Raw genomic sequence first — 18,894 nt, forward strand, 5'->3', positions numbered from 1 at the left:
ATATGAACACTTATAGCGCGCCGGTATCCGGTATTTGGGGTTTGGTTTACATTAACAGTGTATTCGTGATAAATAGACCCCACAAACTTTCTTGTTGAAATGAGGAGTTTGCTTGGGTGATTTTATTGTTCGTTCTGGTGTGTCAAAAGGTTCATTGGCATAAACCAGACCCCCCTTTTTTTTTTGGGGGGGGGGGGAACTTTGGCTAAGACGTAATTGGGTGGTGGGAGGGGGGGGGGGCTATTTTTGTATCTATAACCATTCATTGGTTCTTTTTAAAATCGAATTGGGAGCCTAGGGGCCAAGGGTTCTGAGTGTGCTATGATACCGCCCCCCTCTGTACGGGTAAGCCGCTTGTCATGGTGACTAGTTGGGTTGGTAGGCCGGATGGGGGTCTTCATTTAGGTGACATTGTATCTTCAATCAAAGACACGAGTAATGGCTCTTAAAATGATTTCATTCACATTTTAATAAACTTGGGATAAGGGTTAGGATAGGGGGAAGTGTTTATGCTAATAACTATTTTGAGTAATAACCGACAGTGTCCAGTGCCTTTACAGCCCTTGACTGGAACTGGAGAGCAGTTAGGATTCCATGAAGGTGAAGGTTCATAACTTTGGTTTCGTTTCGGAAATCGAAATGTTTATTACACATATGTTAAAACACATTATTATTGCTTTTTGAATGATCGCACAGACTGATCGTACATGACCTTGCACTATAAGTTGCCAAACAGTGGTATACACCGTGCTGCCAATCAGTCACAACAAACCACACTGTAGCGAGGTGAGTGATAGTGAATCATAAGGAGTACTGGACAGACACTGAGCTGCTGCTATATACAAGGAGTTGTCAAAAATAAAATACAGTGTACTGTGGATACTTCGTGATCAGTGAGAGTTTGAAAAGTCACCATGACGTCATATATATTTCTGGCGGTCGTGATTACGGTGTACCTTGTGATGAAGCCTATACCAGCCACCACATTTACCAGTAAGTACAATCATTATTTTTAGAACATTAAACCCGTTTGTTTAATACTGTACCAACTGTTTTTATTTATATCTTTACTCAAATTATTTGTTGGCTATTTCTGAATGTATAGCATCGAGTCATACCCCAACCCATGGTGGAGCAGTATCAATATTTGCAACACGTATAATTGTAATAGCTTCTTGTAGATTCTGGTCAGAATTGACCCGGTTCCGGTTCCCACACGGGGTTTGACCCACATCTGGGTCAGTGATACGGAATCGTATGTCAAAATCTATACTATCTTTACTCACATTTACTTGTATTTCTGAATGTAGCTATATAGCATCGAGTCATACCCCAACCCATGGTGGAGCAGTATCAATATGTGCAATATCTATAATTGTATTAACCTTTTAAATATTCTGGTCAGAATTGACCCAGTACCGGCTCCCACACGGGGTCTGACCCACATCTGGGTCAGTGATACGGAATCATGTGTCAACATCGCCATGAGATGGGTTAAACGTACGCAGAATTACAAAAAAAAAACATTTTGTCAAATAGTTAATTCTAACCCGGGAGAACTGGAGGCGTCGTTATTAACCCTCGTTCATCGACAAGCTTTTAAGCATATCTGAAATTGTCTAGACTCCTATTATATATACAAAGACATCCAAATGCACCAACTTAGCATTACATAATGCAAACAAGGAATTTGCGACCAAGGTATTTAAAATAGCAAAACGGTTAACTCTTAAAGGCAGTGGACACTATTGTTAATTACTCAAAATAATTATTAGCATAAAAACGTACTTGGTAACGAGTAATGAGGAGTGGTTGATAGTATAAAACATTGTGAGAAACTGCTCCCTCTGAAGTGACGTAGTTTTCGAGAAAGATGTAATTTTCCACGAATTTGATTTTGAGACCTCAGAATTAAATTTTGAGGTCTCGAAATCGAGCATCTGAAAGCACACAACTTCGTTTGACAAGGGTGTGTCTTCTTCGCAACTTCGACGAACAATTGAGCTCAATTTTTCACAGGTTTGTTATTTTCTGCATATGTTGAGATACAGCAAGTGAGAAGACTGGTCTTTGACAATTACCAATAGTGTCCAGTGTCTTTAAGATCCATCTAGGGGAATTTGAAGGGAAAGTACCTTTTGGTTTTTGGATCCGTTTGATTGTTTCCACAGATTAACGCTGAAAATCCAGAGCAATTAATGTCAAAGCATGAATAATAATCCTTGGAATACACAATCTGAGACATACTGTCAGTAACGCTTCTTTATATATAAATCTATGGGGGATAAAGACTTATATTTTTCCATTGTCACATTACTTGACAGTGAAATGATTCCCAAAATGCTGTCATTTATGGAAAAGGATTCTCTACTTCTGAAGTGCGTTTTCATTGTCCTTAACAAGCCATTATACACTTTCGGAATAGAAAAAAAATAGAAAAAAGTTCACAGATTTACAAATAACTTACAGGGCTTACAGAAGGTAGTGGTGAATGACTTCTCTTGAAATATAATTTTATGAAATGCGTTACTTTTTGAGAAAACATTAAAACAATCAATTCTCGATAGCGAGAATTACGGATTTACTGTAAACACATGTCATGACACGGCGAAACTAGCCCTGGCGGCCTTACACTATCGTGTTGTACTACAGTGACGTCCTGGACATCAGGGTACATTTCTGGGGCGGAAAATTTTCACAGCTTCATAACTCAAATCTTACCTGCAACAAGCCACAAATTTCAACAGATTCACATTCTATGGCGGCATACATATTTCTGCGGTGGGTTTTGGTCCTCATATATTCCTCACAAATCCGTCACTTTCGTGAAATAATGCAGCTCCAACGTTAAATAATTCCTGTTTCGATCGTTTTCTCACAGTGTTGTCTGTTGTCGTGCGTACGCCTATACATTCGCGTGCAAGACGCATGATGCAAGCTTAGATGCATGAGTTCTCGGTCACCGTATCTTGACTACACAGCTTTAATACGCAACACAATTCAAAATGTGCGCGTCGTGCGTGCCTCTTGCGTACACACGGCAGACTTTGAGAGGAGTACGAACAAAAATGGAATTTCCTTAACGTTGGGAGCTGCATTATTTCATGAAAATGACGGATTTGTGAAAAATAACTTACGATCAAAACCCACCGCAGAAAAACATATGCTGCCATGGATTGTGAATCTGTTGAAATTGGTGCTTTCTTGCAGGTAAGATTTAAGTTATGAAGCTGTGAAATTTTTCCGCCCCAGAAACGGGCCTCAATAGTTAGGACTCAGTTCCTGTGTACAGAGAAAGAGTCCTATGTAGGGCTACGGCGAAACGTGCGGAGACAAGGGTGGGTTTCCCCGTTATTTTCTCCCGACTCCGATGACCGATTGAGCCTAAATTTTCACAGGTTGGTTAATTTATATATATAAATTGTGATACACGAAGTGTGGGCCTTTGGAAAATACTGTTTACCAAAAGTGTCCAATGGCTTTAACTGTTAGAGTAATTAACAAACGTACACCTTCCATTTAAAGGGGGCTCTGTTTTTTTCAAAAGACTCATAGTTTTTGGCTCCGCACTCGATTATAGGTTTTTTACATTAGAACCATGCGGTAAAACAAAGACATAATAACACGCCAAACATTTCCAAGTGAAGTGACTGTATGAGTCTTTTTTACTTTTAATCCGAAGTGAATTCCCAGCCCCCTTCTGATGTTGTAAACCCCTGCCCTAGCCCGCCTAAGCTTGAATGTGGTGAAACAAACTTGATCAGTTTGCCAGAATCATCTTCAAGTGGCTGACCATGCTCCCTGTATTCAATTATCATAAAGATGACGACTCGCACGAAGTTCAACAGAACTCCCAGCCCCTTGCTACTGTTGTAAACCCCTGCCCTAGCCCGCCTAGGCTTGAGAACGGTGCCTCCTCCCTCGACGAGACTCGGGGCAATATCTTCTATCGCTGTAATCCTGGTTACATAATGTATGCGCCTCGTGGAAACACACAACGATGCGTGGACGGACAGTGGGTTGGATCTGTTCCAGTGTGCTCAGGTAAGAAAAGCATTGCTTCTAGGTAGGAATTCAGTTTTCATTAGAAACATGCCATACAACCGATCTATAGGTAAAAACAACTAACTAATATTAATGTTTTGTCTTGAATTAAAGGGAAGGTACACGTTTAGTAATTACTCAAAACAAATATTAACTTAAAACTGACTTGGTAACGAGCAATGGAGAGCTGTTGATAATATAAAACATTGTGGGAAACGACTTCCTCTGAAGTAACGTAGTTTTTGAGAAAGAGGTAATTTCTCACTAAAATAATTAAAAAAACTTCTAGCTAGAAGCCTTTTATTCTTATCTGAAAGCACACAAATTCGTCCAACAAGGGTATTTTTTCTTTCATCATTTTCTCGCAACTTCGATGACCAATTGAGTCAAAATTTTCACAGGTTTGTTATTTTATGGTTATGATGGGATACACCAAGTGAAAAGACTGGTCTTTGACAATCACCAAATGTGTACCCTCCCTTTAACTCATCAGATTCGTTTTTATTGCGAGATCGAAGTTAAAGCAATGATTGTTGGGCTTTTCAATGTATTAATAAACAGGGGCTCCAGACTCAAATAATTTTGTTGTGGTTCACTCTCTTTTTTTTTTAAGATGGAGTCCTTTTGAAGACAGGAAAAAAATTAAAAGTCGCTGTTAAAGCAATGATTTTGGGGCTTTTCAATGTATTAATAAAGAGGGGGGGGGGGGTCCAAACTCAAATAGTTTTGTTGTGGTTCACTCACTTTTTTTTTTAAAGATGGAGTCCTTTTGAAAACGGGAAAAAAATTAAAAGTCGCTGTTGGTTGGGTTTATCCCTGTATGCTCAGGTGTGATTGATCTTACTTTTTGATCGTTCACATCTTGTAGTTTTCAATGAACAAAACATACAAGTAACATGAGAAATTTTTTCAAAAAACAGTTGACATAATCTTCTTAAACCAACGAGGTGGAAGGTTTTATAAAACGTTCATTTATTTGGCTCGTTGTGGTTGCGACAATGTATCGAAAGAAGCAATGGAAATTTGAGAACAAATTTATAAGTAAACAATACATCGGCTTTACTAATTTCAAATCCTATTTGAAAATTATATTTTATGGTCGTTGTACAAGCGGTCCTTACATCTAAAAGTGAACTGTCCAGATTTGTGTTGCTTTGGAAAATACACATGTGACGCGACTTTTACATTGCAACTGCCTAGAATATACAAACAGCAGAATAACAATCACATATCACTAATATGCGTCAGCTTTGGTGAGTCAATCTGAAAAGGCCTCTCAAAACTTCTATATTTTTTTATTGTCATTCACTTGTTTTTATACAAACAGCTAAAGGTTGCGCAGAAAGGTCTGTGGTGGAGTCTTCCAGCATGTCACGTCGAAACAGAGGTACCGTCTTGAAGGTCGACTGCTGGAGCGGATTTGAGCTCGAGGGACCCGCGTTCATTTACTGTGATGGAACCCGCTGGAGGAATGAACCCCGGTGCGTCCTACAGAAATCGGCACATAGTTGCCCGGAACCTCCAATAATCCCTAATGCAAGAATGGCGATAACGCAAGGTGGACGAGGTGTTTCATATACATGTGACTCTGGCTTCACCCCAAAGCTTGGGTCCAGGACTTTACAATGCAACTCTGATGGCCAATGGAATGGCGATGCAGCTGTGTGTGCTCGTAAGTTGTATTTGTACCTTTTATATCAAATAACACAAATAAAAAAGTCCTTCATTATAGGTCAACCTCATTTTAATCTAATCTTTTTGAAATCCAATTCCAATTCGTAACACTTATGTTGATATTTATTCTCTGTATTGTTTGGAACCAGGTGTTGGATGCCGAACTCCTAGTGTAAACGCCGTCACTAATGGTGTGATTGTCGTTAAACAGTCGATGGTGTTAATAATGACGTGTAATCCTGGGTACGACTTGTCAGGTTCTTCAGCTCTGTTTTGCGATGGACAGAGATGGAACGGGAGTCTGCCGACTTGCCAGCCACAGCGGCCACAGCAACGGGACGATGGCTATCCCTCCAGGGTTGAAGATGGTACTCGCTGCGGAAGCACTCCATCCGTTCCAAACGCTAGACCACAGTATGAAGTAGAGCATGATGTTCTAGGGAGGTCCTTCTACACTGTGAGTTACATCTGTAACCTTGGGTACACCATACAACCCGCCAACTACGCCGTGTACTGCTCAGCAGGAAACGTCGTCGGGACCCTTCCCCATTGTTACGGTAATTATTATATAAAAATAAGAGTTTGTTTCGTTCAAAGCATTACAACACACTAAACAAAAATTATTGGAAATGGTTGCATTCGTGGGTCTACAATCTATAGCTATTAAAGACTCGTACTGAATGGTGTTACACTGCAAATTTGTTGGTCAAAAAATGTGTTGGGTAAATGCATTACTAATTTGTTGGTCACAAATAATGGACGTTGGTTAAACAAAACCGTTGCCCAACACGCTTGGGCAAGGTTGACCAAATTATTGGTTAACTGATTGGTCCAATGTGTATATTATTGTAGTTGGGCAAGATTTGCCCGAGAAGTTGGTCAAAATATCACAGTTACCAATGGTGTTGTGCACAAAGCTTTCTGGTTGTTGGGCAAAGTTCCCGGTGCGCATTTTATTATTGCAAGTACAATGTTCGTACTGTATATGTAGCAGTATAGTAGGCCATACACATACACACACAAGCAACATCATGGCGGCTAGCTGTCAAAAATACTCTTCGAGATTGGGGAATGGAGTGCTTCTCTGAAACATTATAGGTAAGATGCTAACAACCAATATTTAAAGGTATACCCATAGAATACACTGATTCATGTGTAGGGACACAGTTTAGTTTTCAGAAGTAAAGTAGGACGGAGCCCACCGTGCATAAATTGAGGTTTACTCCCGTGTAGTGGGGGAATGGCTGCACAGTCCGTTGTCGTTAAACGATCGAAAGACAAGGGTTAGATTGAATCCGTTGTGTTCCAGACTTTTTGATCGGGCTTAGTTATCTTGTCAAAATTATATAAAGCCAATATAATTTGGAAATTATAATTTAAAAAAAGAGAAAAAAATAAAACAGTGAACACTGTTGATTGCTGACTCTTTTACCAGGTTACTTCTGCCATTTATTTACCTAATCAGATCGAAAAATACTACGCTGCCCAGCTTCCAGCAGATACAACAAAGCAGAAGTTGAAGCAGAAGTGAAGAGAAATGGCTGGCTGAAAACATTATATACTGCACATATCAGATGAATCCAGAGTGGAAAGAGTACCGCAAATTAGATGCCCTTGCCGAATTGAAGTTTTTGTTGCATCATTTTACGTTTAAAAAAAAGGGCACTCATCTTTTTCTTTGAAAAAAATCCGGACGATCAACGTATTTTCTATTTTTTTGGCCTAACCAACAATTGAATAAAGGAGTAACCAACAAAAATACTCAATCATTGCTACTTTTGTTGGGTAACAACCTTTGCCCAACACGGTTGCCCAACGTTGGTTCAAATATCAACTGACTACATTATCGGGTAACATTTTAACCAACATAAAGGTAAACAAACTTGCCCAACTATCAGTCAAAAAATATTACCCAACTTTTGGGTAAAATGATTTGACCAACTTGTTTTGTCAAACTGTTTGCCCAACTACTGGATAAACGTTATTGCCCAACCACGGTTGGTTAAATTATGCCCAATTATGTAGCCAGTTGATATTTGAACCAACGTTGAGCAAACAAGTTGGGCAATTTTTGACCAACGAGATTTGCAATGTACTTGAATGTGTACCGAGCCAAAGTTACATGAATTATGATATCGCGTACTAATAGATTATTGATGATTATTTAGAAGACAACTAAAGTCAAACCTTTAATGAACTTTAAAAGGGAAATCACACGCAAATAACATTCTGGTTAGTATTAAAGTATTTACATTTGTTGGTATTTTTATTTTCAGCTCAGTGTGGACATGGAAATGGAAGTTGCCAACACGTGTGTACCAATACCAACCAGGGTGCTGTTTGCTCGTGCAGAGATGGCTACAAGTTGGCAGATAATGGGAAAAGATGCGTAGGTAAAGTTTGGAAAAGTTAGATACATTTAAGAAAAGTTGCACCTTAAAGACACTGGACACTATTGGTAATTGTCAAAGACTAGTCTTCTCCCTGTAGAAATTTAAACTCAATTGGTCGCCGAAGTTGCGAGATAATAATGGATTGAAAAAACACAACTTTGTAATAGAGGATGTTGTGTGCTTTCAGATGCTTGATTTCGAGACCTCAAAATCTAATTCTGAGGTCTCGAAATCAAATTAAAATAATTATTTTAGTGGAAAATTACTTCTTTCTCGAAAACTACGTTAGAGGGAGCCGTTTCTCACAATGATTTATAATATCAACAGCTCTCCATTGCTTGTTAACAAGTAGTTTTTTATGCTAACAATTATTTTGAGTAATTAACAATAGTGTCTACTGCCTTTAAGTCGTGTAGTACAATTACAACTACTGTTGAACTTCTCTTGTAGATATTGATGAATGTGCCCCCAATAGAGGGCGTGGTGCATGTGCGCATCGGTGTGTCAATCACAATGGGGGATTTAAATGCTACTGTAACCATGGACATACCTTAGCGGCCGATGGATTTTCTTGTACAGGTAAGTTAGCAAATCATTAACTGCACATCATTAATGTTGTCTCATACTGTTACAATATTGATTGTTTTCCTACAGTTTACAGTAAAATGTTCAATTCCGAATGTCAGTAGTATCAGATAAAATGCATAACATTGGTATTGAAGATCAATCGTATCGTTAACATTCATGCTTTTCCAGCATTTGATAACATAATCTTATTTTGGTTACATGAAGGTCACTTTTTACAAAGAGAACAAACCACCAAAGCCTCTATCTATTATACGAATCCACGAACAAGAGAAGGTGACATAATGTGATACTATTTTATTTTGGTCATTCTTTCCATGAAGAAATTCCGAAATTTTGTAGCTGTGGTACACACGGACATTGCGTCGAAGCACGCGGTACAATCGCAGCATTCTGCCGGTGTAATGACGGTTATCAACGAAGCACCGATCGTCTCAGTTGTGAGAGAGGTAAATTTGTTATAACATTTCATGTAACTCTCATTGTGCACTTTAGAAAGTTTATTCAAATAATGAAAGAGACATCACTGGTTTTTCAAATCGTACAGTCAATCTTTGTCCCCTCAATATAATGAACTGTTATATGAATTTATAAATAAGATTGCCTAGTAGGTAAAACACTGCTCTAGAATTGCAAAGGTCATGGGTTCTAATCCCGACCGAGGTAATATGCATATATGCTCGGAAGAGTAGCCTATACATTGGCAACAAACATCAGTGTATTATGGGTAACACCAAAACAATAAGATGTTTGTGTGTTTTAGGAAATACTATGCAACGGTTTGAGTAATTGCTAAATGGGAATTTTGCGTCTCGTTTATTGTGTGTATTGTTGTCTCGTACTTAGTTCCCCAAACTCAATGTAGCTGTGGCACTGGATCTATATCATGTCGGGAAGAAAATGGAGAGAGAATCTGTACCTGCAGGACAGGCTATCAGCAAAGTGGTAATGGATGTGTTGGTAAGTTTAGAAGGGGAGTTCTAATACAAACTCAAAGGCACTGGACACTAGTATTGGTAATTACTCAAAATAATTGTTAGCCTAAAAACCTTACTTGGGAGCAATGGAGAGCTGCTGATAGTAAAATACATTGTGAGAAACGGCTCCCTCTAAAGTAACACAGTTTTTAAGAAAAAGGTTATTTCTTGAGCACTCAAATAATTAAAGACTTCAGTTAAAGCCTTTTATTAGGATTCGAAAGCACTCAAATTTGTGCAACGAGGGTGTTTTTTCTTCTATATTCTCTTGAAACTTCCTTGACCAAGCGAGCCCAAATTTTAACAGATTTTTTATTTTAAATGTTGGGGTACACAAAAGTGAAAATACTGGTCTTTGACAAAATACAAAGGTGTCCAGTGCCTTCCACAAATACTACACTAATTTATGTTTTGCTTGTTGGCTTTATCTCACTTTTTCCCAATATAAATGTTTTCTTGTTTATGGTCAATCTATTAATTTGTAGATATTGACGAGTGTCAAGAAAATGACGGTCTAGCGGACTGCCAGAAGGCTTGTGAGAACACCATGGGCTCCTACTGGTGCTACTGCCCGGGACCATGGCAATACCTGTCCGAAGACTTAAGGACTTGTCGAGGTTAGCTGAACTAGTTTGTTTACAGAGACCCTCATCTCACTGCAAGTGAGTCATGCTTCCTGTACAAAATATATGCACTTGGCAATCCTTAATACTTACTTCTCCTTAAACTGCTACTTGAGCGGAATGTTTTTTAAAGGAAATGCTATTTTACATTTGTTCACCATTTTAATGTAATTTTTATATGTGTACACTTCTGAATTGTTCGTTATAATTGATTAAAAAATCAGGCCCCAACCTCAAGGTTTTGAAAAACTAAAAACAAAATGACAACGCTTTGACGGCATGTCTTAGAGTTACCAACGGTTAAACCTTGATGACCCCAGGTCCAATTTCTTGTTGGTTCAGGTTGCATTCACCGCATATGATTGTTTCATTCGGAAATAACTCTGATGGAGAATAATTTTTTTTCCTGCAGTTCAGCTCTTTCTTTAGTCCTGGTTTTGTTAAGCTTTAGATTATGATTCACAGTTAAACAAGGGGACCACTGAGACTGAAATTGCATTAAAATCACAGGTTCATGCCATTGGTATGGTGTAGGAAAGCTTGAGCAGGCTGCTTTGCAATACAAACACCTCAAGCATTGTCCTACCAAATAAAAATTGATTTGATGAAACTCAGTCACCATCCAACAGTTAACAAGTTCAGGCAGACTAAAATAGGAATGTTGATTCACAGTATTGGTGTGTATTGAATTATATGGTGTATGTGGTTTGGGTTTGGAATAGGGAGGTTTTGCTATCTTTCAAAATAAAAAGTTCAATAATTTATTTGTCCATTAAAAATAAAATAAAATAAACAAATTACATGTCAAAACATTGATACATAATATGTTGATTTATAAGTGTCATTTTCTTTAAATTGTCATGTAATTTCTGTTGATAACAGAACGTCCATGTTCCTGTGGTACTGGATCAACTGGCTGTTCTCAGCCCAACGGGAGGAAGATCTGTACATGCGCTGAAGGATATAAACGCAGTCAAACAGGAGACAGTTGTGTAGGTGTGTACTTATATTATGACAATTGTTTTGTTTCAATATCAAATATATTAGGCGGTTGTGTCCCTTAGAAATCCAAAAGACTAGTTGTTTGAAACAGAGGCAATACAAGAAATGGTCTCAACAGTTCTAAATTCAAATACAGAGAATTCAACGACATCATGAACGAATAAATAAATCCAGACATGTTTCCATTAAGTGTGACGTTCTCGCCTGACTTGAGAAATCCTGGTTTTGATTTGCTTTAAAAAAGTCATCCCAAAACGACCATTTGCAACTGATATTGTTCAATGTCTTGATTTAAATTGTTGATTTCTGTTTGTTTGTTGATTTTGTTTTGTATTTGTCAGGCATTTCAAAATGAGCCTTTCTGCTTCTGTAAAATGCCCCCATATTGGTTTGCTCTGTATTCATTACATCTATAAAAAAAAAATCATCCGATTTTCATTAATTATTTCCTTGTTCTGTTCTTGTCTGTCTTTGACTTAAATAATTGTATATAATTTGTTCAATGTTGTCCTCTTTAACCAACATGGAAATAAATGTTGATTGAATTTTATTGAATTTAATTGACTTTGTTTTCTATTGACAGATCGTAATGAATGTGAGGAGGCAACACCTTGTGAGGGATCGTGCGTTAATACTGAAGGCTCCTATCGATGTAGCTGTCCACAGTCTGGGTACCGACTCGCACAGGATGGACACAGTTGTGAAGGTTGGTGTTTAACTGAACAGTGTGTATTCCGTTAACCTGACTACATTATTGTAAGCATGCATCATGACTAAAATGAATTGAGGTCTTTCACGGGGGCACACCGTTTACGCAATTTAATGGTGAAGAACCATAACTAATGTTTTTATAGATGGTTGGTGTAAACAAAATCATCAAAATGTCACGTAATAAGCGGAAAATGATTAAAAAAACAAAAGCGGTAAAAGGCCAGCGTATACGTGTTTCCAGCCGTTGCAACTTTAAAATCTTCGTGACACTGTCGCACAATGTTGTAAGTAGACTGGTGCTTTGTTTATAGCAACGTTTTTACCATGACGCAGCATAAGGATCCAGTCTGTTTATCCATGTATTATAAACATCAAATAGCATAAATATACGGATGAGGCAAATCCTATTTTTAACAATATCATGTTTATTATTATGATACACATTTGCGTTGTTCTGCATATGTTTAACTTTTTATGTTTTTTTTTTGTGGTACACCATTAAGGCGTATATGTGCCATTGTCACGTCAATGTATATACAAATTAATGAGTACTCATTGATGGTTGAAAAACAAGAAACATGAAACAATGTTGCCATGAAGGTGCAAAAGGTGATGTAAAATCTAGTATTTATTTGCCCTTTGAAGTTGGTTAATCGTCAGAGAACGAGATGCAACGAGTTAAACTAAATTTTGAAATGTTTGTCTCTATTAAGATGTCGACGAATGCCAGAATGACAGGTTAAATCAATGTAAACACGAGTGCGTGAATACGCCTGGTAGCTACCGGTGTGAGTGCCCAGCAGGACACATCCTAATGCCTGATGGGATATCATGTGTGGGTAAGTGCGCCCTCTTGCAAATATCCAATGCAGGCATAAGAATTTCCCGTTGTTCTGTGGTTTTCCGCTTTTCGGAGGCGAACAACCCGCCGATTGCAGTGTGAACCCGGTTTAAAAACTGGGGTAAGGGGGAAGGGGCCATCGTTGAAACGCCCCTATGAAGATTTGTTGTGGACGCGATCTGATATACATGCAAACGTTAATACAAGCATCACTTGTCTGACTCTCTCCTCCATGTTCTATTATACAACACTAGGCGAATGTCCAGGTTTAGGAAGACGCGCAGTGTAGTCCAATGTCATCTTCGTTCCAGTATACAAAACCCATGGACCCCAAATCACAGCGTGCAACAAGTGTTTTGTTATACCTAGGTAACATGATTTTCCCTCCTCTCAAAGTACTGTTGTCATCTTCAAACATTATTTACGACGAAATAAGAAACAACTTTCGCTGTTCCCTCGAGCCCGCGGCCGTTTCGTATTTTCGGATGGAAATCGACCAACCCTGAGCGATCAAGGTAATATACACCATAACGAAATTAAATTATCTAGGTACTGCCAGTGTTTTAATAAAGCGCAAATTGTCTCGGTTGTGAGAGAGATAAATTTACATTGACTTTACATTTCTTGCTACTCTCACTGTGTGTACTAAGAAAGTTTAATTAATTCACCCTCAATACGGCACATCATTGGTTGTTCGAATCGCACAGTCATTGTTTTCTTCTTCTTGGAAATGTGCTGTAAAAGAGCTGGTATTATTATTATTACCCGCCGCGCCATAGTACAAGCGTATTTGTTGCACGGCACGTGATTGGTTCTCGACCAATCAAACTTCACAATTGTTACCGAGGTATAACAAGCGTATTTGTTGCACGTCACGTGATTGGTTCTTGATCAATCAAACTTCCCAATTTGTTATCGAGGTATAACAATTATATTTGGTGGCAAATAATATATCATCGTACTCAAAAGCACTTCGCTCTGTCCGCACTGTTGTTTTCTAGATTGCATGCAATGCTCCCAACCCACAACACCGATCGATCGATCGTCACGCATCGTCATACAAACTTTAAAGACAAAACAAGAAACACTATTTTATTTTGGGTGTTCTTTCCATGAAGAAATTCAAACAATCTAGGCACTGCCAGTGTTTTACTGAAGCACCGATGGTCTCGGTTGTGAGAGATAACTTTACATTGAGTTACATTTTACAAGTTAAGAATTGGGCTACGACCAATAAGTTGATGCTGAACGATGGAAAGACTGAAGTCATCCATTCTGTTTCTAAGTTCATCCCACGGCAGCCTCAACCCATCTCGCTTATCATCGGTCAGTCCAAGGTTAATCTTTCTCAAGAAGCTTGAAATCTAGGTGCCATCATGGACTGTCTTATTTCTATGAAGAGCCATATATCAAGAAAACCTGCCGAGCGGCTATGACAGCCATACGAGATAGCGGCCAAATCAGACACTTCTTGGATGAATCTACCACCAACAGATTAGTACATGCTTTTGTTACACCCCGATTAGACTCCTGCAATAGTCTTCTTTACTACCAGATGCCGAGTTGAATAAACTTTAGCGCATTCAAAACACAGCTGCCCCCCTACTGGTCCGGTCTCCAAGAAACGAGCACATCACCCCAATTCTTTACCGTCTGCATTGGCTACCTAACAAGGATCGTATCGTGTTTAAGCTCATGTTACTCAAGTTCAAGGCTCAACATGGTCTCGCTCCCGACTACATCTCTGAACTGCCCATATGCACACCAACGTCACCTTCGTGCACAGTGCCTGCTGCAGATTCCCCAGAGAGTTTTGACGATGTACTATGGTGCTCGAGCTCTGTCAACTGCTGCCTCCAAGTTATGGAACTGCCTCCCCATTCAAGAGTCGCCTTAAAAATAATTTCTTCTCCAATGTGTACATTGTAGTTTTGTTTTTATGTTTTGCGATGATTTAATTGTTTTACAAAGTTCACTGCATTTTGTTTTACAATACGACAATACAAGAAAATGTTAGCAACGTCTTTTAGGACCTCTTGTCAACTTTTACCATTATTTGTTCTCATCTATTAGAAAGGGTCAATGATAACAGGGAAGTGTTGGTAATATTGTTCTTTCTTAGTTGTTGCATGTGAGAGATATCTACTACCAAGCGACGGCTATCAATTATCCTGTAACACCACGGACAACAGGATTGATACAGTGTGTAATCTGACGTGCAGTGAAGGCTACGAACTGGAAGGTCGTTTACAGATACGGTGTCACTTAAACGAGGACAGACAACTAGGAGAGTGGTCTACCTCGGGTGGTGGTAGATGTAATGGTACAAAGTTTACTCCCTATAATTAAGCAAATGACGATAAACTGGCAGGCATAACATCATTATGTCTTTCTTCATTTAGTGGCTCATTCTATGTACTTTTTACAATTTAAACCATTTTATATGTTAATTTCTGATTTATGAGCCTTTGAGCTGTTTTCATCGAATGTTTTTTATATAAACCAATTCAATCAATCAATCAATCAATCAATCAATCAATCAATCAATCAAGAAAAAAAAAAATGATGGCATTTAATGTCTCTTGCTGCAACACATTTGTACAGTAGTTAAAACTAGTGCGACTATTGTATTAAAGATGAAGAACAGCATGGTTTAGATGTTGAGGAACATACCTTGTTTGATGCATTACTCTGCTGTCAGAGTTCACATGCACCTCGGCAGAGACTTGAACCCACGACCTTTAACATTTAAAACCACTTAGTTATGACTAGATGACCAATAGACCAATGGGTACTACAAACATTTCCAATAACTTCTTATGTTTCCTCCAGCCAAGACCTGTCCCATCTTGATCGCGGAAACCCATACGAGGATCGTACCGCCAGACTGTATGGAACGCCAGTTGGACTATAAATCCCAATGCTTCTTCGAATGCGACTGCGGGTTCCAGTTAAGAGGGGTTAGTTCCAGAACATGTCAAGCAGATGGTACTTGGTCAGACACATCAGTGCAAAACACATGCATCGGTAAGTCAAAGAACAGTCGGTTTCCTCATTGCTCATTTTTGTTTTTGCATTGTTTTTAAAAATGTTGTTTTTAACCATCAGATGTTGAGCCTCCAGAATTCATCACTTGTCCCGGTGACATTTCCCTCCCGACCGATCTGAATGAGAACTTTGCTACTAACCCTGCAAACTGGGACCAACCTGAGGCAAGGGACAATGATGGAGAGCCGGTCATCGAGGCGTCACTGTCCGCTACGCAGCAGCGGTTCTACCTGGATGAAGTAACGGTCATCACCTACACAGCACGTGATGAGACCGGACTCGAAAACACATGTACTTTCAGTGTTACAGTCAAAGGTATCATCACAAATTGCATCACATCTTTAACAACTATAAGATGTAGAATGGTATTTCTTTTTCTCTTGTGGCATTTGTTAGTATGACAATTTAGGAAATTTACACTGTGCAGTCTGAGCTATCTAAGCAAAAGTGTTTGTTCAGAATAACTTGAGTAATTTCGGCCATTCTAATTTCTAGATGAGGAGCCACCACAAGTTATCAACTGCCCAAACTCCATGGCAGTAAAGACCGACAATCGTCTAGCCGTTGTCCACTGGGAAGAGCCGGTGTTCCAGGATAACTCTGGGCATGACGCCTCGGTCATCTCCAACCGTCCGTCCGGGTCCACGTTCTTCTTTGGTCAACCAGAGAGTATTTGGTATATAGCAGAGGACCAAGCTGGTAATAATGCACGGTGTGTGTTCACCGTGTCTGAGGAAGGTAATGCTTACTAATAGGGAATATCAAGCAGTAGTTTATCAGGGAAGTAGACGATGTGCATCCTCAAAATTATTATTACCATAAAACGAGACATCGGCATCTGATTTTGAGGTCTTGAAATCAAGCATCTGAAAGCACACAACTTGTGCAACAAGGGCGTTTTTTCTTCCATTATTCTGTGTAACTTCGACGACCAATGAGCTCAAATTTTCACAGGTTTGTTATTTAATGCATATGTTGAGATACACAAAGTGAGAAGACTGGTCTTTGACAGTTGCCAAAGGTGTCCAGTGTCGTTAAGATGTCAATGGCTATAGTTTTAACCACTATTGGTAAGCCATGATGATACATTTTTCAAATTGTTTTAAGATTTGGAGCCTCCTGAATTCATCACCTGCCCGAAGGACATTGTGCTCCCCACTAATCTCCATGAAAACTTTACCACAACGACCTGGGACAGACCTGAGGCACGAGACAATCTTGGAACACCGACCATCGAGGCTTCCCCCTCGGCTGCCAAGGAGCGGTTTTATCTGGATGAAGTAACGGTGGTCACGTATACAGCACGAGATAGGTCCGGACTCCAAAGCACATGCACATTCAGCATTACGGTCACAGGTATATCGTACTAAGACAAAGCCTTTACAATACCACATAGACCCTCTTGCAGATGACATAGAACAAAATAGTTATAAGAAGTTATAAGAAATTATAAGAAGTTCATCAGGCTGGTAAATATCAACTTAGCAAATGAATTTTCTACAAAACATACCCAAAACGGTTTTACTAATCTATAACCGTTGGCTGTTTACAAATTTAATTACATAATCAATTAAACCTTAAGTCTCTATAATAAACACGATATTAAATGTTGTTTATTTTAGATGAAGAGCCACCACAGGTAGTCAGATGCCCGGGTTCCATGGCGATAAAGACCGAGGGCAGTTCTGAAATTGTCCATTGGGAAGAGCCAGTCTTCCAGGATAACTCCGGGAAAGAAGTGACGGTCATCAATTCGGACTTATCGTCCGGGTTCACTTTCTTTTGTGGCCTGATGGAAACTGTTTATTACATCGCAGAGGACCAAGCTGGTAATAAAGCGATTTGTGAGTTTACCGTGGATGTAATGTGTATGAATTAGCAAGCACTGGAATAGTGGTCTGACTTGATTAAGTATACTAAGAAGACAGGGTACATGTCTGAATTGTGCGTATAATGGTCTGCCTTCGTATGGTAGGAAGACAGGGTACAAGACTGCTTGTGATAAAAAGATAAATAATTGTAAGTGAATACAATTGTTAAGATCAACCCGATTGCTTACTCACTTATTAACAGTTGATATAATATCAGTTAATCTTCCAGAGAACTATTGAGTGTCTATCAAAGATTAAAGTCCGGTATTCACTGTGACCATTAAATAAGTACATTAAACAGTTAAGTTTATCACGCATGCTGTGAGGTATTTCTATTATGTTCGGTATTACCAACTCAATACACTTTTAGTTTAACATAACGTAATGATTATGTTAACATTAGTAATTACGAGGCTTAACTTTACCTGTGTTTACACACACGTAACATGGGCCTAATTTCATAAAGCTGTTTAGCAGAAAATACTGCTATGCAAATTTCTTTGCAAGAAATTAGTCGGGTACCAGTCGCAGCTAATACTTCAAAGACACTTGACACTATTGGTAATTGTCAAAGACTAGTCTTCACAGTTGGTGTACCTCAACATAATATGCATAAAATAACAAACCTGTGAAAATTTGAGCTCAATCGGTCGTCGAAAAAACACCCTTGTCGCACCATGGTCACACGAAGTTGTGTGCTTTCAGATGCTTGATCTCGATACTTCAAATTCTAAATCTGAGGTCTCGAAATCAAATTCGTGGATAATTACCTCTTTCTCGAAAACTAGGTCACTTCAGAGGGAGCTGTTTCTCACAATGTTTTATACTATTAACCTCTCCCCATTACTCGTAAACAAGAAATGTTTTATGATGATAATTATTTTGAGTAATTGCCAATAGTGTCCACTGCTTGGTATTGTGCGTACAGGTCGTATGAAGTTGGGCACAGGATGAAAACATTATCCGAGTTGTAAATACGTATCCTGTATAAATATGTTTCAATAAACAAATAAATAAATAAAGCTAAGTTTTGATTGGGAGATATCATGTTGTGAAGTTTAGTTTTCTCCTTTTCTCTGGGACTCATTTATTATTGCCGTAACATGAGAGTATCCACACAACAGG

The 18,894-nt window shown here is 38.9% G+C and overlaps 1 protein-coding gene across 1 annotated transcript; it reads left to right on the top strand.

The window, feature by feature from the left end:
- Positions 1 to 746: 746 nt before the first annotated feature.
- Positions 747 to 18,781, top strand: LOC139936751 (uncharacterized). Its single transcript, XM_071931661.1, has 18 exons — positions 747 to 993; positions 3,823 to 4,044; positions 5,372 to 5,716; positions 5,868 to 6,275; positions 7,995 to 8,111; positions 8,562 to 8,690; positions 9,020 to 9,145; positions 9,543 to 9,656; positions 10,159 to 10,290; positions 11,179 to 11,292; positions 11,882 to 12,004; positions 12,723 to 12,848; positions 14,973 to 15,173; positions 15,683 to 15,877; positions 15,959 to 16,213; positions 16,394 to 16,636; positions 17,006 to 17,254; positions 17,521 to 18,781. The coding sequence occupies exons 1-18, from the start codon at positions 915 to 917 to the stop codon at positions 17,775 to 17,777; spliced, it is 3,435 nt and encodes a 1,144-aa protein (XP_071787762.1). The 5' UTR covers positions 747 to 914; the 3' UTR covers positions 17,778 to 18,781.
- The last annotated feature ends 113 nt before the right edge of the window (positions 18,782 to 18,894 follow it).

Source organism: Asterias amurensis, chromosome 4, assembly GCF_032118995.1.
Source record: "Asterias amurensis chromosome 4, ASM3211899v1".
NCBI lineage: Eukaryota > Metazoa > Echinodermata > Asteroidea > Forcipulatida > Asteriidae > Asterias > Asterias amurensis.

Coding starts and splice junctions, on each gene's coding strand:
- LOC139936751 (XM_071931661.1), top strand. CDS start 915: ATGACGTCATATATATTTCTGGCGGTCGTGATTACGGTGTACCTTGTG. Junction 5,717..5,867: donor CGATGCAGCTGTGTGTGCTC/GTAAGTTGTATT, acceptor GTTTGGAACCAG/GTGTTGGATGCCGAACTCCT. Junction 11,293..11,881: donor AACAGGAGACAGTTGTGTAG/GTGTGTACTTAT, acceptor TTCTATTGACAG/ATCGTAATGAATGTGAGGAG.